Source organism: Brachyistius frenatus, unplaced genomic scaffold (genome assembly GCF_029030835.1).
Source record: "Brachyistius frenatus isolate BFR_SWC_R1_liver_20210118 unplaced genomic scaffold, ASM2903083v1 Contig_6, whole genome shotgun sequence".
NCBI classification, from domain to species: domain Eukaryota; kingdom Metazoa; phylum Chordata; class Actinopteri; family Embiotocidae; genus Brachyistius; species Brachyistius frenatus.
In genome coordinates this window covers 2,028,496-2,047,003 of record NW_027210605.1, presented here as the reverse complement: position 1 = coordinate 2,047,003, position 18,508 = coordinate 2,028,496, and the positions used below count along the sequence as shown (strand labels likewise).

Below are 18,508 nucleotides of genomic sequence, written 5' to 3'. Positions count from 1 at the left end.
CAAGGTCCTGCATGAAAAATCTTATTCAGAGTAAGTAAAAGTTCCAAAATATTATCCTTATGGCCTTTATTTTGCATAAATTAAAATCACTATCATCTCACCTTACCTGTTCCTACAGCACTGCACTGAAACCTCATTCCTTTCCACACATGCTCTGATTTATTATTAGAGGAGATTTTGTGTCTTGATGACTTCTTGAATCATAGTGCGGACTTATTTTTCAGATTTTGGACAGACCTCATGCTTTCCTCCACAAAACCCCTTTGATGTGTTAGTGAAAAGCAGTCCACTTGAAGCCGTGGAGCAGGAAAGGATTCCAGTGTAACAACAGAAACAATGCATTTTTACAGAGAACTGTTCTCCCACCTACCCCCACTGTTAAAGAAATGTAAAAATGCATTGTTTCTGTTGTTTCCGCATGTCTCAGACTGGTTTACCCGCATTCACATAACTGTAAGTATCATGCCACACCCAGTCCTGTCTTATAAAGTACTCAAAAGATAAGAAATGCACAAGAAGAGCTCCACGACCTCCTGAACACACCATCCTCTCCAGCAGTGACATCTCCGCACAACCCCAACATGAGCCTGAGGAGCAAACGCAGCGGCCGCCCGGGACTGTACATGTCCTCAGGAGTCTTCAGCACCAAGTCCATGGGATCCTACTCTATCCCCAAAATCAGCACACCGACTAACTACGCAGCCCCCATTACGGCTGTAACCATCAACAAGAGCCTGCTCATCCCGCAGAAGATCGACATCGACCCGACCATCCAAGCTGTTCGCACTCAGGAGAAAGAACAGATCAAAGGTCTCAACAACCGCTTCGTCTCATTCATTGACAAGGTAAGGGGAAATTTCACTTAACTCTTACTGATGAAAGTAAGTGTCAGATTTAAATCACTGAATAATCCATTCTAACCTACAGTGGGTACGGAAAGTATTCAGACCCCTTTAAATTTTTCACTCTTTGTTTCATTGCAGCCATTTGCTAAAATCAAAAAAGTTCATTTTATATCTCATTAATGTACACTCAGCACCCCATCTTGACAGAAAAAAACAAATGTAGAAATTTGTGCAAATTTATTAAAAAAGAAAAACTGAAATATCACATGGTCATAAGTATTCAGACCCTTTGCTCAGTATTGAGTAGAAGCACCCTTTTGAGCTAGTACAGTCATGAGTCTTCTTGGGAATGATGCAACAAGCTTTTCACACCTGGATTTGGGGATCCTCTCCAGTTCCGTCAGGTTGGATGGTGAACGTTGGTGGACAGCCATTTTCAGGTCTCTCCAGAGATGCTCAATTGGGCTTAGGTCAGGGCTCTGGCTGGGCCAGTCAAGAATGGTCACAGAGTTGTTCCGAAGCCACTCCTTTGTTATTTTAGCTGTGCGCTTCGGGTCATTGTCTTGTTGGAAGGTGAACCTTCGGCCCAGTCTGAGGTCCTGCAGTGATAGTTGACTTTGTGGAACTTTCTCCCATCTCCCTACTGCATCTCTGGAGCTCAGCCACAGTGATCTTTGGGTTCTTCTTTACCTCTCTCACCAAGGCTCTTCTCCCACGATTGCTCAGTTTGGCTGGACGGCCAGGTCTAGGAAGAGTTCTGGTCGTCCCAAACTTCTTCCATTTAAGGATTATGGAGGCCACTGTGCTCTTAGGAACCTTGAGTGCTGCAGAAATTATTTTGTAACCTTGGCCAGATCTGTGCCTTGCCACAATTCTGTCTCTGAGCTCCTTGGACAGTTCCTTCGACCTCATGATTCTCATTTGCTCTGACATGCACTGTGAGCTGTAAGGTCTTATATAGACAGGTGTGTGCCTTTCCTAATCAAGTCCAATCAGTTTAATTCAACACAGCTGGACTCCAATGAAGAAGTAGAACCATCTCAAGGAGGATCAGAAGAAATGGACAGCATGTGAGTTAAATATGAGTGTCACAGCAAAGGGTCTGAATACTTATGACCATGTGATATTTCAGTTTTTCTTTTTTAATAAATTTGCACAAATTTCTACATTTCTGTTTTTTTCTGTCAAGATGGGGTGCTGAGTGTACATTAATGAGAAATAAAATGAACTTTTTTGATTTTAGCAAATGGCTGCAATGAAACAAAGAGTGAAACATTTAAAGGGGTCTGAATACTTTCCGTACCCACTGTATATCATTGGCTTTTAAATTGGTGTTTAAAGCTTGATGACTTTAAAGATCCCCATAAAAAGATATAAGGCTCTGATTTTCTGTGATCCAGGTAAGATTCCTGGAACAGCAGAACAAAATGCTGAACACCAAGTGGAAGCTGCTGGAGGAACAGTCCGCGCCCTCCTCTGACACAGAGCCCATGCTGAAGTCCTACATCGCCAGCCTGCAGAGACAGCTGGAGCTCCTCACCAATGACAAACAGAGACTTGACATGGAGAGTGGTGTCATGCACAAATATGTGGTTGACTACCAGACAAAGTGAGACCTATTTTAGGACAGAAGCCAAACCGCTGTGAAGTCTGTTAACTGTTTTTAGTTTTAGATCTGTGGTGATGATAAGATCTGCATGAGTAACCTGTTGTTTGCGGGTGTTTCAGATATGAGCAAGAGATCAACAACAGGAATGATGCAGAGCATGCTTTTGTCATGCTCAAAAAGGTACAGTATGCTGTCACACTAATAGATTATATTTCTTTAAAGAAAAACAACTCATTAAACCAGATTAAATTCTGACCCTACTGAATTGACTCATTTCATTCACAACTTTAAAATCCTTGACATCACATTTGACAACAAATCCTTTGCAAAAGGTTTAGCATCGAAAAAAGTTTGTTTAATTTTTTTTAATTTTTTACTGACTCCTTCCAGGATGTGGATGCAAGATATCTGTCAAAGTTGGATCTAAACAACAAGTTGTCTTCTCTCAGTGGTGAATTAAACTTCCTCATGGCTCTGTATGAAGAGGTACGCAACCATTGCCTGAAGATCTTCCCTAAATTAAATTAAATTAAAGCAAATATACGCAACATGTGAGCTTGTGTCGTACTCTGTATTTTGTCTTCTTAATCTTGCTGTATGTTGTGTTTGTAAAAGGAGATGCGCGAGCTGCAGGACAGCCTGAAGGAAACCTCTGTGGTGGTGCAGATGGACAACTCCCGTGGCCTGAACATGGACCAGACTGTGTCCGATGTTAAGGCTCAGTATGAGGTCATTGCTGCTCGCAGCCGCGAAGAAGCTGAAAGCTGGTACAAGAATAAGGTGAAGAACTTCAATATTTGACCCTGCATCCGAATGTGTGTACATGTTGCTGTTTATGTAACGAACCAAGTAAAACAAGATTCTATTAAAAAAAAAAGAGTTGTGAAAGTGGCCAACAGGCTCATAAATCCTCCAGAATGTCCAGATTTTTTTTTTTTTTTTTTTTTTTTTTTTTACAGGAACCACCCTTGTCAAACCTGATAGTTACTTATTTCACATCTTTGTTTCCCTGTTTGTTCTCTGCCGGCACCAGTTGGACCAGATGTCTACTGAGGCCAGTCAGTATAGCAGCGAGCTGCAAAGCACCAGGGGGGAGATATCTGAGCTCACACGAGTGATCAACCGCCTACAGTGTGAGATTGAAGCTGCAAAGATACAGGTGAGTGGAGGGTTTATAGAGTGTCTGATGTGTGGAGAGTCAAAGGACACTGGACTGATCTTAAACTGCATTTGAACTGCTAATTCAAAAGGCAGCATCAGTGTAGTATGCATCAAGAGCTTTAAGAAACAGTAGATTTTAAGTCACTTGATGCAAATATCTTATTTGCGGATGAGTGCTGCTAATCAGTAAAGAATCAGGACCTAAAAAGGAATATAGAAAGCACCCAAATTACATGGAGCAAAAGAATGTTCTTCCTCTACGCAGCATCAAAAAGGACAGTTAATTGTTGTTCCCTGGTGGCGGAAGACAACTAAAAACAAGACAAAATCAACAAGAAGCCTACCTACAGTTTTGTTCTGTATCTTTGGTTGGTGCTCTGATCACATACGTGGCAAATGCTCCTAATTATTATCAACTAGTCAGATTGTCTAATGACCCACAGTTTATTTTGGTTTGGGTGTTATCACAAGCCACTTTCACAGAATATAATATTCTAAATAAAATGATCAGTAAAAAAAATCTACAGTCTTCTATTTGAAAGGGTTTACTTACAAACTCGGATATAAACAAGCTTTATCTTTTTTTTTTCTTTTCTTTTTTTTAAGCGGGCCAGCCTCGAGGGCACCATAACCGAAATGGAGGAGCGCGGGGAACGGGTCGTGCTGGATGCCAGGACCCGCATCAAGGACCTGGAGCTGGCTCTGCAGAGGGCCAAGCAGGACATGGCTTGGCAGGTCAAAGAGTACCAGGAGCTCATGAATGTCAAGCTGGCCCTGGACATGGAGATCTCCACCTACAGGAAACTGCTGGAAGGAGAGGAGGAAAGGTGAGTTGTGTTAACAGATCGCAGCAGTGATCAAAATTATTCACTGGTTACTGGCTAGAAGTTACAGCTTTAAAGAGTCGACCAATTTAAACGATGATGAAAACTGATATCAGCAGCAGTGGTCATTACCCATAATGCAAATCAGTGGAGTTCCCTTTAACAACCATTTGGAGTACTTCACCATTACATCAATGCTTACAGTATACTTCCTGCTTTCTCACAGATTGGGACAGGATTCTATTCTCAACATCCAAACAGTGCCCACCATAAGTAAGTTCTGTATTTTATAAGTAAAGATGACATCATTGTTACTACCATCGCAAAGATTACAGTGACACCCAGCTCTCTCAGTGAGACTTAAAGTTTTTGTAACGTCCCTTTTCCAACAGCCGCCGCGACTAACAACCACCAGCAGCGAAAATGTGGACCAATTTTCATCAAAACAGTGGAGACTAGGAACATGTTAGTCAACTGAGGCAGAAAACACACTGTAATACTCTGACCTGCAGGATCACTACGGCCTTCTAAATCTACCTTTACTCTACTGTCTTTGTAGCCTACAGTAAGTCCACTGCATCAATGAGCCACATCTGTTTATTTATTCATTTCGCTCATGCCACATGAATTCTGCTCACTGTGCTAAAAATACATATGTGCTCAGCAGCATGATCATTTGTGTTCTCTTTGTTATAAACAATACATTATTTTAAGTTTAATCTTCTCTTGCCCATTCAAAACATACTGCTTACATCAGCAATAGAGTCTGACACCAGACAAAAAAGCATACAATGCACACAGATCCTTCCAACTGACCCGTGTAAGTAATTTGTGGTTTTCTGGAAATATTTATGCTGTTTGCAGGTATCCAGTTAGTATGTGCACAACAATAGCAGGCAAGCTTACACAGATTTACTGTTGTGTTGATTGAACAGTCAATTCTAGTCTGACAGCAGGAGTGATACATACATCTGTACCAATTAAATGTCACATTTGTACAAAATACATAATTATATGTACTTATGGGGAAAGTTTCTCTGGGAAAAAAAACAAATTTGGGATTTTTTTTAATTGTAAATTTGGCGTAAATGTTAACCATCCAACATACCGTAATATAAGGTGGTGCACAAATGTAGATATTGTCTGTTGTCATGATTTAAAGCTAATACTGTTGGGATGAAAAGGTCTATGATATTTGAAAAAAAAAAAAGAGGGCTACACAGTGTTGCAGGGTTTGGGGACTGGACACTATTCCACAACCTCACCTTAATTGGGTTTGCAGGTAACTATACCTGTATAATTAGGGCTAACTAATTAATTATAGCCGATGATTTAATTGCGAAAAGGAGCCCAAATCACCACTCCATCATTGAGACTCCAAACCAGAACCTTCTTGCTTAATTGTGGCCAGTTAGGATAAACCAGTACTTAAATTGAAGGTCTCATTATTGGCCTAAAAGTCATCTTTCATTCATCACAGAAACACAAGCCGCCACGTACGTATTTTAAAAATTGTAAATAAAAGCATGTTTTTGAAAGAGGTGAATGTTCATATTCTGGAAAGTTCATAATATGCTGACCACTGTATTGTAACATTAAATCCAGCATGAAAGAGGAGCCTACGTAGTATTATTTTGTGTCATTTGTAAGGTAAAATGTGTATAATGTTTTGATCAGCTACCTCATTCTCAAAGATCACAGAGGGATTCGAACCTCCTACCGCCTCTGGATGAGAGCATCAGGTTAAACCACTGCGCCACCGCGTGGTCGCAAAAATATCACGCTTTTTATCCCTCAAAAATAGCGTTACTACAAACATGCTCCATTAAAAAAAAAAAAGTGCTGGGTTGTTTCTGTAAACACCTTGTTGGCTTGATTTTGCCGACATATAGCGAGCTGACGTCAAACTGCTCTGGAGAAGAATTAATATAAGTTGCTCGTGAACCTTCACCTTTGTCCTGCTTATTCCAAATGTTGTTTTTTTTTTTTCTCTGATATGACTGTTTATTCGTTTAATATCGTTTAATAGAGAAGATTGGTTAAGTTCCGCCTGTTCAGTTGTAAAGTAAGACTGATCCTTGTCACTCAACGGTACTGATTTCCACTCAGAGGAATGAAGATAAAACGTGAAGAAACAAATCTTCCTTTTTGATCTTGCGCATTATTTTCATTTTATATTTTCATCGAAACCTAAACGTGTTAAATGTATGGGAGTTCTCGTAATTAAATAAAATAATCAAATATTTGAGTGAATGTAGATCGACTTACATGCCACAGATTTAAAAAAAAAAAACTTTTGTTGAGTGACTCTTGTTAATAAAGTTTACTTTAGGCACGCCCCGTCGTCTGCAAGACTCAGCTCGGGGTTTAAAATTTCACCACACTTCCTGCTTGCGACTGATGCTGCTTTCCTCCTGTAACCTAATGCTGCAATAACAAGGAAATTCATCTATTTTCGAACAATACTTTTTTTATTTCCAACACTTTTTTTTTTCAACAACACTGCGTGTCCCGAAGGTAACTTTACTTTCCATTTGAGTGTTTTTAAAAAATAACGAGGAGCATGCTACTGTATCTTGTAAAGAAATGGATCGGCAGTTTTCAGAGTAGGAAAGTACAGTTTAGTCCACTGTAATTTATTTACATGACATGTTGCCTGCTTTGTCACACTGGAAGAGAATTCTTTTAACGGTGTATTTTGATTTATGTGTCCTCAGAGACTTTCACAATGGACAAAGCTGCAGTGCTGACTCATATCCTCAAGTCAAAGGGTGTGTCGTCGCTTCTTGGTGGAGAGCTGTCCAGCAGTGTGATAAGCAGTAATAAGTATATACCTCCACTCACTGCTGAAGCTCAGGTGACAGATGACGACCTGCCCTCCCTTAATCAAGCCATCCTCAGTGCTCTGTCTGCTGAGAACAAAACTGTTACACTCGTAGGTCCAGAGGGATTGGGTAAAAGCACCGCCTTGCAGAAGCTTATTATGGACTGGGCAAAAGCAGAACACCTTCAAAACTTTTCCTGTGTTTTTCATTTCCGGTTCAGGGAGCTAAACTCTCTTGATGGAGCGCTCTCCTTGGAGACTTTAATCCATCACCATCATGTCCCTTCTCTGTCCAAGCCCCTGCCTCTGCAGAAGCCTGAGGAGGTGTTGTTTGTTTTTGATGATCTGGATGAGTACAAACACAACCTGGACCCCTCCGTCCACACCCTCTGCTCTGACCCAAGCCAGGCAGCCTCAGTGTCCTGCTTAGTGGCCAGTCTGCTTCACGGATCGCTGTTGAAAGGAGCTGCCTTTGTGGTGGCTGTCAGGCAGACAGGATGTCTGAAGTTTCTGGGTGGTACCCAGGTGGAAGTGTTGGGGTTTCTGAAGGCCCAAAGGGAGGCCTACTTTAACAGGTTCTTCACTGACCCTGCTGCTGCCAACAAAGCACTAATGCACATGGAAAGAACTCTGAGCTTTGATGATATCTGTACTTCTCCCAGATTTTGTTGGACGGTTTGCTCCATTTACAAATCTCTGATTGATTCTGGAGAAAAACTTCCTGAAACTTTGTCTCAGCTGTTTGTAGAGATCCTGGCTCTCCCGCTTCGAACATACTCCCGGAACGAGGCCTGCAACAGAGAGCTCGTGTTGGCCCTCGGCAGGATGGCTTCTCATTGCTCTCTTGACCAACATTTGAGCTGCACCAAAGCGCAAATGGCCTCCTTTGGTTTTCAACAATTTCTTACCTCAGCTGATGCTTTCTTGCGAGTAGATGGTGAACTGGAGTCAGATACTTGTGTCTTCTCCTTCCACTCCCAACTGATGCAGGAGTTTGTCCTGGCTGTGTCTTTCCTTTTGGACAGGGTGACACAAGAGGGTGTGGAGGAGATGCTGGAGAAGCACAAAGGCAGTGCAAAGTTCCTTGATCTCTTCTTGTCAGGGCTCTCGGAGCCAGTTCAACACAGACCTCTGGAGACCCTGCTGGGGAAGTTCAACTCTGATCAGATCAAGGATTTCAAATGCTGGTTTAAAAGCAGCTCAGAGGCGACACTGCAGGGATACTGGAAAGACAAGCACCACAGATGCTTCCATCTGCTACATCAAGCTCAAAATGAGAGTTTAGTGAAAGAAATCATCACCTCTTCAGCACGAATAGGCATCAGCTATGGCGACCTGAGCCTCCAGGACTGTGTCGCTCTGAATTACGTTGTTACGTGCCTCGGTGAGATGGAGAGCCTGAATCTGTACCTGACAAGAAATTTGACAGGGGAGCAGGCAGAAGTCTTGGCTCCAGCAATGAGTCTGTCCCACAAGATAATGTAAGCCAGGTTAAGAGACATTACGGTAAAACTACCGGTGTTCAGTATACCATCTTATGTCAAATTGCTGTGTTGTGTCCCCCAGTTTGTCAGACAGCTGCTTGAGTGCTGAGGCTGCATCTCATCTGGCTTCAGCTCTCAGCAGAGGACTCACCCGGGAGCTGGATCTCCACAATTCCCACCTGGGTGATAAAAAGTTCAAAATTCTCTGCCCTGGACTCAAAGACTGCAAACTGCACAACTTAAAGTAAGAATTATCCAATTCATTTTCTAAATGTTCTGTTAACAGACTAAAAAGACTAAATAAACAATAATGTGAATTCTGTTCTCGATATGTGGATTTTAGTCTTCTAGTATGCAGACTGACAGAGGCGAGCTGTGAAGACCTGGTGTCTGTGCTGACCTCTGACAACTCTCAGCTGTGTTTGCTACAATTGTCGTTTAACCAGATCGGGAATCAGGGCTTCATGAAACTGTGCAAAGCACTGCACAGTCCTCACTGCAAACTACAGGAGCTCCTGTATGTACATTTAAAAAGTGCCATTTCACATTAACATATTTGTATTTTGGCTATTTCTGTTTGAATCGTTGACCTTGTGTTTTTTTTGCTAAAAGGATACAAGGCTGCGATTTGACCACAGCATCCATGGAGGTTTTCTCAGCAGCTTTGCGTTCAGGTCAATCACAGTTGAGAAAAGTGAACCTGACACGTAACGAGATTGGTGACAGAGGAGTGGAGGCTCTGTGCAAATCCCTGCAACACCCACTTTGTAAGCTGCAGAACCTGAAGTAAGTCTGTTTCATGAGGTTATAACTGCAGTAAATGCCTTTTATTTTATATGCCACATGATCCGCAGTGAAGGGAATGATGCTTAATCTTAATTTGTCTCTCAAGAAGCCCAAAAACTCTATTACATACCCTATTTGGATAATTACACAGCCATAATTGTTCCTGTTTTTATTTTATTTACCTTTTAGATTATTTGCCAGTGAGCTGACAGGTGCCTGCTGTTCCCATTTGAAGGAGGCGTTGATGTCAGAGCACTGCTCACTGTCAGTGCTGGATCTGTCAGTGAATGATTTGGGCCAGGAGGGGGCACTGCTGCTCTGCCAAGCCCTGAGGCGACCCGGCTGTCCAATAGAAAAACTCGGGTAGAGTTGCCTGTATTAACAGGCGTTTGACATCGCAAAGTTAAAGTACCACCTCGCACAAATATTTAATGAAATTCAGATCACAGTATTGGTGTTTATTCTGCTCCTCCCTGCAGTTTGTCACGATGCGAGTTAACACTACCGGTCTTCAAGGAACTTGGCTCATTGCTGAAAAGTGGGACCTGCCAGCTGAAGTCCCTGCTTGCAGGTTTAAATCATGTCGGAGACAAAGGGGTTAAACATCTCTGGGATGCTGTTGCACATCCAGCCTGCCTTTTGGAGGAACTGGAGTGAGTTGATTAGAAAATACTCTTTCTACCGTTTTTTAAATCGGCACCTTACAGTAGTGCACTACATCAACATGTGTTTGTCTGTTGTCATAGTGTTGAGATGACTGGTTTGACGGATGCCTGCGTTGAAGACTTGTGTGCTGCTATAAGAGCCAGTAATACTCTACAGAAACTGGAATTGAGTAACAACTCGCTGACTAATGCTTCCGTCCCAGCCCTTGTCCAAGTCATGCAGAACAGCCTCAACATGCTGGAGATGAAGTAAGCCTGATTCACTTTAATTATAGGCTGTTCTGAGCCAGTGGAATAAAAAACAATTATGCGCAATTAAGCTTTTATAACAATAATCTCTTTTGTCTCCAACTCTGTCAGCCTGAAGTACAACGACTTCAGTGAGGACGTTTTCAACATGCTGTGCGAGTGTGATAAAATAAGATACTAAAGAAGGCCGATCAGTCCCTTCATCTGTGATCCAAATGGCGTGCTGACGTGTCAACAATCACCGTTTTGAGTACATAAGTGCGTTTACACTGTCGGGTATGTAATAATGCAGTGCACTACAAATACCCAGATGATGTACTCAAATGGTCCAAAAATTCAGTGTTAAACACTTGACACTTTTCACAATCAACGACGCCAGCTTGGCTGCGTGGCGGAAACAGACGGACCACCGATGTAAAGAGTACTATGTGTAAGTGTAATAAGTACATTATTTGGAACACAGCCTCAGACTGCAGGATTGCATACTGCACTGATTAATTATTACAAGTAATAGATTTGTCACCCTTTTGGAAAATAACTAATAGCTTTTTTGATAGTTAAAGCAATAATGGCACTGTGGTACTTTCACTGGATCCCGCTTGTTAATAAATGAGACTTTGTTGCTTTTTTTTGTCTTCTGTCAGAGTAAATTAAACTGTATGCAGGACCATTTAAGCCAGGGGTGTCAAACTTATTTTAGTTAAGGGGCCACATACTGCCCACTTTGATCTCAAGTGGGCCAGACCAGTAAAATCATAGCATACATAACGACAATATTTCTCTATGTTTAAATCATTGGTGAAGGTTTTTGGTTGATAAACCCTATTTTAAGGTCTTTCTACAATAAACTAGAAACATAAAGACCAAAAACTCAGACATCAGCCCACTGTTTATCTGCCTGGGCTCTCCTCTGCAGATTCCCTCGCTTTGTGACGCGTTTGACATCAAACGCGTCACAAAGTGAGCAGCGAGCACTGCTGCCTGTGGCAACGGGCGCTTCTGCCTCCGGAGCAGACGTCGCATTTACGTCGTTTTTGAAGCAATTACTGGATCGATTAAAAAAATTACAAAACATTTGTACTCATAAACCTCCATATTCTCATAGAAATGCAATTTATGTCTTTCTGTAATTTTCACACTTAGCAAAGTCATCCGGCGGGCTGATCTGGACCCACTGGCGGGCCGGATCCGGCCCGCGGGCCGTATGTTTGACACCCCTGATTTAAGCAATTTGATCAATCCACCTTCACATTTAGCAATTGTTTTTTTTTTTCTGTTTTGTCAAATTGTTTATACGCAAGGATTAATTAAGAAAATAATTGTCAGAATAAACAATAGTAATTGTCAGTTGCCATCTTACCTGTTCTACAGTCGTGTTTATCACCCATTACATAATAAAGATCCTACATAATAATCACTGGGTTTGATGCAATAACATTTTATTCATAAACCTTTGGTATTTTTCATGGGGTTTGGAATTGTAAGCTTACAGGAGAGAAAGCAGCATAGTCAGCGAGGCAGATGCACCGATTTGTTTTACAGCAGAAATATCTATTCCCAGCTATCACAAAGAAAATCTACTCACACACACACACACACACACACACACACACACACACACACACACACACACACACACACACACACCTGTAAGCAAACAGCTGGTGTAAACATCACACTGTAAACCTGACCTCAGTAAGACATTGCTCGGGTGTAAGCCACACACACACAAAAAAACCCAGCTCTACAGAATGTGAAAGTAACAAAATTGGTCTCAACAGGCACGCTGGAGGTGATTGAAAGTCAAACTGCAATTAAATACCTCCTGTTGGTACTCAATGGTCATGGGTTTCTCCATTAAGGAGACTGCGGTCCTTTGGTTTTAGAGTCTGACTGGACTCTTTACTGCAATTGGAATTAATCTCCTCGTCTGAGCTGCTGTCGATGTCACTGCGCTCATCTTTTGACACCTGTAAAATAGAACTCAAATTAAAATGACAGGTTTATGAACCATTATGATGTAACAGGGCTTTTATAAGTACATTGAGATTTTGACCTGACTCTGAATTGACAACAGATGAAAGACGACAGGACTACAAAACTTATAATAGTCTGCCCTTAATGTAACATAAATGCCTATAAAAAATTTTTAAAAAAGTATTATGACAATCTTTCCAAAAGAACGACAACCATAAATTTAAAGCTGCTGGTTTTGCTACATAAAAAGTCAGCGGATCAGCACAATCAGTATGCTTTATCCTCCAGGCCTACCTAATATTTGAACACAATTTATGTGGCAATCCACCTTATAGTTGCAGAGACACTAAAATTTTGCTGTAATCTAAAAATGTGTAGTTTTGTTGGTTGCATAGAGAGCAACATGAAACGAGGGGAGAGAGGCAGGACCCCTGCAAGCTGGACTCATGGACGCTGCTGTTATGTGCAACGTCCATTTACCATTTGGCTACCGGGGGCCCCGAGATACAACCAGTGGCATGGCTAAAATTTTAGCGACGCACAACAGAAAACCAGACTAACCTTTCCCTTGAAAATGGCTTTGATTGCGATGCGAGTGATGAGATAGAACCAGATGATGTGAAGAGTCTGTAGGACCAGCAGCAACCCGTTAAACAGCCACCAGGCTTGATACGGCCCGACAATCTCCCAGCTCTCAATCAGAACACTGTGAACAATCCTACAACAAAAACACGCATACTGAGTTTGCTGGAACTCTTAAGTTTTAGTTTTACTTCATTAAGGAATTAATTCAGTGTAAAAAAAGGGGTCTCTTAATATTTAAACATGTTACAAGTTAGCACATGTATGTCATTTCATATGTGAATCGGCTCTTATTGGTCTCACCAGAAAGGAAAGATGACAAGTCGAGTAAGGAAGAAGATAATGGTGAACACCACAAACAGGCTGTCACATAGCCTCTGGTACTTGGCGTAGTTGGCCAGCTTGGCTGCCTTGAGGGAATATAAAGCATTAATTATTCACAATAATAAAATATATATTTTTTTAAATCTCTGTGTTCTAATTAACAGCAATGATATCTCGTCAATCTACGCAAGAGATGTGTTTTTTTTGTTAAATAGGGAGTAGTTCACAGCACGGTCCTACTGTATGGTTTCCATGCTCATATGTTCTCAGCTGTGTTTGCCAACATTTTGAACAATGGTGCGAGTTAAAACCAGAACCCTGTATAAATTTGCTTCCTGGAACAGATACAATAACAACAACAAAAAAAACATTATAATCACGGATATTTCTACCTCAAGAAAGATGTCTGATGCATCGTGCACACACATGACCAAAGTGCCAGCTCGTAGCATGTTGTTGGCGTAGGAAAAGGTGATGAGGATTATGGTGGCCAGGTGGTGGACAAGCATGATGATGAAATCCTATCATCGGTGAAATGAAGGGAGACGACGAGAGAAAGGAGGGCAAAGTGGTAAATAGGATTTTGTTAACAATTCTGTAAATTTACAGGCCCGTAAAAACACCTGCAGCTGAATGAACAATGAGAGTCCTCACTTCTGGTCTGTTCACATTCATCAACACTGTCAGTGACAACACCCACTAAAAGAGTTTGTTTAAAAACTGGGGTGACAGGTTATGACACCACCAACTGAAAGAGCTTGTGTTGATACTGGTATGAAATAAGTATATTCCATCTTTTTGTCATGTATGGACAAGCAAATGTGATCTTTGAAACAGTACCTACTAATAAAGATCAAATGTTCAAACAACTGACAGTTAAAATTGTCATTTTGCAATCATTTTCACAATCTACATTAAACAAATAAAATTAAAAAAAACATCAGTTACACGGAAAAAAAAACAATACATACAACCTGACATTTATCATTCATTCTGATAAGTTGCTTAACCTCTTAAGGGAGTGACAGATGTCTTTTATAAATGCCTGACATCGAGGAACGGGTTTTGTCTTATCTATTCAACTATGTGGTGGTATCATGCCAAAATCTAAAGAGCTCTCTGGCCTTATTAACTAAACAAAAGATGTGGATGCCTATGATTCTGGCAAGGGATTTAAAAATCTACTGAAAGGCAACACAACAGTGTTAGTGAAGCTGTTGTTTACTCACCTTACGTTTAATGTCTATGAACTGGGAAAACATCAGAGACCAATAGAAAGCCAGCTCAGCGACATAGTGGTTGTACTGTCCATGACTCAGAGACTTTCAGAGGGAATGAAACAAAAACACCTTTGACAAATAAGTAACCAGACTGTCATGCCAACATGATGAAAAGATAACAGTCACCTCATAACATAAACTCCTGGATGTGATGCATATGCAGCTAATTCAAAATTATTAACCTGAAAAGGGTATTTGTGCCAGCACTGTCTGGTATCCCACGTCCAAGGTGACTAACAGAAACAGAAAAAAAATTTGCTTTAATCAACAATTGATTGAATGATTGATTTTATCAACAAAACCGTACACACCGTAGTAATTGATACATGCTCACCTCTCATTACAAAATAAGGCTATGAAACACATTAGTGTGACTAAGTCAGAAATTTACAAAAGCATACATTGTGCGTGTTCAACTTACCACCCACAAATGGGAAATAGCGTAGGTAAAAATCCCGAGGTAAAATGTTAATCGCCACCTAACGTGGAAGAAAATCACAAAATTGGGAAAAACTGAAAAATGTTCTCATTAAAAGACATGACTAAGAGTGTGGAGTCACACACACAGGTCTGTGAGGCTGCACATACAAATGTTAGCACACGGACATGCTCATCGTGACAATGCTAAAGTTTGCTAAATAGCACTAATTAGACTGGAAATTATTTTTGTAAGTATTTTGTAATCAACAAAGTACTGTGCATATATCAAAATTTGGAAAGTGACCAAAGTGATTACAACTCATCCCATAGGAGACATGTGCACCACAGTTTTTGGCAATTTGTTTTAAAATTGTGGAAAACATTTGATTTAAAACCATGAATGTCACATCAGAGTGGCAATCAAATAAAAGTCAGGGGACCATTAACACCATTAGGATTTATCATCAGTAAATAATGGCCGTCAGTACAGAATATTGAGCTGAGCGATCTAGTAGATATTGATATGTGAAAACTTTGAGGAAAAGTTAGGCGATCACCAAACTCGATAGGATTCATCCCCTTGGGACCCTGGATGTCCAACCAAAACTTCATGGCATTTGATAGTTGATGAGATGTTTCAATGTGGACCAGAGAAGTGGATCCACTGACAGATCAGCATGAAAACTGACATGTACTGCAGTGTAGTTGATTTTTTTTTTAACCCCTTCTTATTGGATTCACAACTTGCCAGCAATGTAGTAGAAACCTCTTAAGTCACCTACATGCTCTCACAGAACTTTGTCTGTGTACTGGGCCTGTCTTGGTTCCGACGGATGCGAAACCACCTCTCGATTTTCCGCACATCCCAATCCAGCTGCTTGGACAGTCCCTCCAGCTGCCGTGTGTCTGCACTCTACGGAAGACAGTACGTGACAATTATCCTTGCGTGTAAAGCAACAAAGCTAAAAGGTGTGCCTGTCACACGACATGAGGTATTACTTGAACGTATTATTACGTCTATGGTGATGTATTCCGGTGCAATAATGTCAGAGTTTTAGTGTGTAAGGGAGCATGTCACGGACTACAGAACAAACACAGGCCTTATGTACCGTTTTGGACTGATACAGCCTCTCCAGGACTGTATTGGGCTGAGCGCGCCGAGGCACTCCTGCCTGAATCTGAAGACTGCGGGCACAGGGCTTGGCCACTAGCCTGTATACACACAGACGGAGGGGGAAAAAAAACAGAGATGCTGTGGTATTAAAAGAGACTTTCAGACAAGGACAGAGTCATAGAGAGAAGTTTCATACCTCTAAAAAAAAAACAAAAAAACCCCACAAACTATTGGCCAACATTTGCCAATGGCTTCCATCACTTCTTAAATGAACTGTTGAGCTTTCACAGTTTGCCCACAATCTTAATGTTTTACATTCAGGAGTGTGTTTGTCTAAGAGGGAGGGAAAGAGAGCATAATAGAGGCTATAAGGAGAGACACAGGCATGCACAACAGAGAAGGAATCCTGGGGAATGTAGCACCTCGTCTACACAGAGCGTGATGACCTGTCATGTGAGAGTAAGAAAGACAGAGTATTGGTGGGAAGCCTCCCACCCAAAATACTAATGCGTGTCACAAGATCATCTGGTTAAGCTGGTCAGCGTTTACTCTTAAACTCTGGGGCATTTATGACATGTCAACCTAACAACACCCCACTTGTCTGGACGAGTGCAACATGAAAAACAAGTCTGAGTGAATAGCCGTACAGAGTAAACTGGGCTTTGGCTTTCCGCTTTCTATAATTTTACTCTTAATGAAGCTCTGCAGAAAGTTAGGTTAGCTGCTGATTGATGGCTTTCTGTGCAGTTGTAAAGTTAAAAGAAAATGTTCCGTTTACAACGACCACATAAGGAATTAGTGTCCTGCTTTTCCCACCTAAACTACATCCAGAAGACTATCCTTACAGAGCAATGTCACAAACCACTGGATTCATTTCAATGTGTCATCACCTCAAAGGAATGCTGGCATGTTAGATAAAAGACTACTGCAAAACCAGCAGTACATTTTCTTCTTCTTATATGCTCTCATTAAAAAGAAATGGACCATAATTATCTATCACATGAAAAAACATGAGACAACGTATTAGGAAATATAATCATATTGACTCCACAGAGTTGTTGTTTTTCTTAATTTCCACATTGTGTTGATAAAAAATGGCTTGTAAAATATAAAAGATAAATATAAAAATATAATGAATCCTGTAAATCACATCATCTGTATAGTTAAAAGTTCCCATTTCTGTAGCCATATGAACCACAGTTGCCACACAATCCTGGAGCCCGCAGCTGAGCGCTCACACCGAAACTACTCTAAAACTAACAATAAACAAGAGTTAAATTTACCTTTCAAAAAGCAGCCTCAATAGAAAAACTCCTCCAGCCAGGGGCAGGGCATACAGTATGTGTCCCAGCCGGGGATATTCCACACCAGGTGGTGGATGCTCCATGTCCGCCCAGGAGACATTTTCGGGAAGCCAAAATCTGTCACTCCAAAACCAACTCGAAATAGAGGAAGTCATCGGGGATCAAAATCAGTAGAATAGCAAATAGATTAAATCTGGAAAATCACTTTTCGGACATCTGGTGGTTTGGTTCAGCAAACTGAAAACTTTTGCAATTGTGTCCGCACCTCGACCGTGTAGCATTACACTAAGTCGGCATCGCGTCTGGTAAACTCCTACGACTAAACTATACTGGGGCAGGGCCAACCACAATGATTACTTCAATGAGGCACCTCATTGCTTTCTGTGCGTCTGTAACTGCCTCTCCTGCATTGTTGTGATTTTAAAAGTTGGGGCTGTGTCGGATAGCCGAAGGGTTTGCAGGAGGAATGCTCCGATTGTGATTGGTTAGTACGATGTGGGCGGCTTCTATCGGCGTCAGGGAGCCACTTGATTGACAGTTCAAAAGCCAATCACAGCAGCGTACACTTTTTTTTTTCAACAAACGTCAGCAGTTTAAAGTTACACCTCCGATTAGCAATTAGCGTTAAAGTTTGATCCGTTTATGCTAAATTATCCCTTAGAAATATTTAACAGCAATAACCTTGCTACGGTGCGGAGCTGTTTGGCGGTAAGTTACGGCAGTTTAGGAAATTTATTTTTTTGCCTCATTTAACGATGACGATAATTGGTATTAAAAAAAAAAAATTAAAAAAAAAACAGCTAATACTTAGGCAATGTCTAGTAACAGTTGGTAATCTTTACTGATCAACCTCACTAATTCAGCTAATCAATCTGATAAAGATCAAGTAAAATGAGTAATTCATCGTAAATTAGTTGTACTGTATGGACTACGACATCAAAGGGAAAACAAATCCTTCGAAGTCTAATTAAGTCACGTTGTCTTTATGGTGGGTTTACTGAGGTCGACTTAATTACCTTTCACCTCAAGTATAGATAATAAGTATGCCTAGGCCTGCCAA

At 41.1% G+C, this 18,508-nt stretch overlaps 3 protein-coding genes across 3 annotated transcripts; 2 read left to right on the top strand and 1 right to left on the bottom strand.

Annotated features, from left to right (window-relative positions):
• The first annotated feature begins 538 nt into the window (after positions 1 to 538).
• LOC138636370 (keratin, type II cytoskeletal 8) lies at positions 539 to 6,647 on the top strand. Its single transcript, XM_069724356.1, has 9 exons — positions 539 to 845; positions 2,246 to 2,454; positions 2,574 to 2,634; positions 2,845 to 2,940; positions 3,070 to 3,234; positions 3,488 to 3,613; positions 4,222 to 4,442; positions 4,666 to 4,712; positions 4,832 to 6,647. The coding sequence occupies exons 1-9, from the start codon at positions 582 to 584 to the stop codon at positions 4,915 to 4,917; spliced, it is 1,275 nt and encodes a 424-aa protein (XP_069580457.1). The 5' UTR covers positions 539 to 581; the 3' UTR covers positions 4,918 to 6,647.
• A 215-nt stretch (positions 6,648 to 6,862) lies between these two features.
• On the top strand, positions 6,863 to 11,602 carry LOC138636359 (NACHT, LRR and PYD domains-containing protein 12). The gene is made up of 9 exons (XM_069724345.1): positions 6,863 to 6,956; positions 7,159 to 8,744; positions 8,830 to 8,991; positions 9,091 to 9,264; positions 9,360 to 9,533; positions 9,723 to 9,896; positions 10,013 to 10,186; positions 10,280 to 10,447; positions 10,559 to 11,602. The coding sequence occupies exons 2-9, from the start codon at positions 7,168 to 7,170 to the stop codon at positions 10,626 to 10,628; spliced, it is 2,673 nt and encodes an 890-aa protein (XP_069580446.1). The 5' UTR covers positions 6,863 to 6,956; positions 7,159 to 7,167; the 3' UTR covers positions 10,629 to 11,602.
• Positions 11,603 to 11,861: 259 nt separating this feature from the next.
• On the bottom strand, positions 11,862 to 17,842 carry LOC138636353 (ceramide synthase 5-like). The gene is made up of 10 exons (XM_069724336.1): positions 17,428 to 17,842; positions 16,140 to 16,242; positions 15,813 to 15,943; positions 15,032 to 15,089; positions 14,793 to 14,843; positions 14,560 to 14,652; positions 13,723 to 13,851; positions 13,310 to 13,416; positions 12,986 to 13,142; positions 11,862 to 12,417 (listed from the first exon to the last, which is right to left on the bottom strand). The coding sequence occupies exons 1-10, from the start codon at positions 17,601 to 17,603 to the stop codon at positions 12,283 to 12,285; spliced, it is 1,140 nt and encodes a 379-aa protein (XP_069580437.1). The 5' UTR covers positions 17,604 to 17,842; the 3' UTR covers positions 11,862 to 12,282.
• Positions 17,843 to 18,508: the final 666 nt, after the last annotated feature.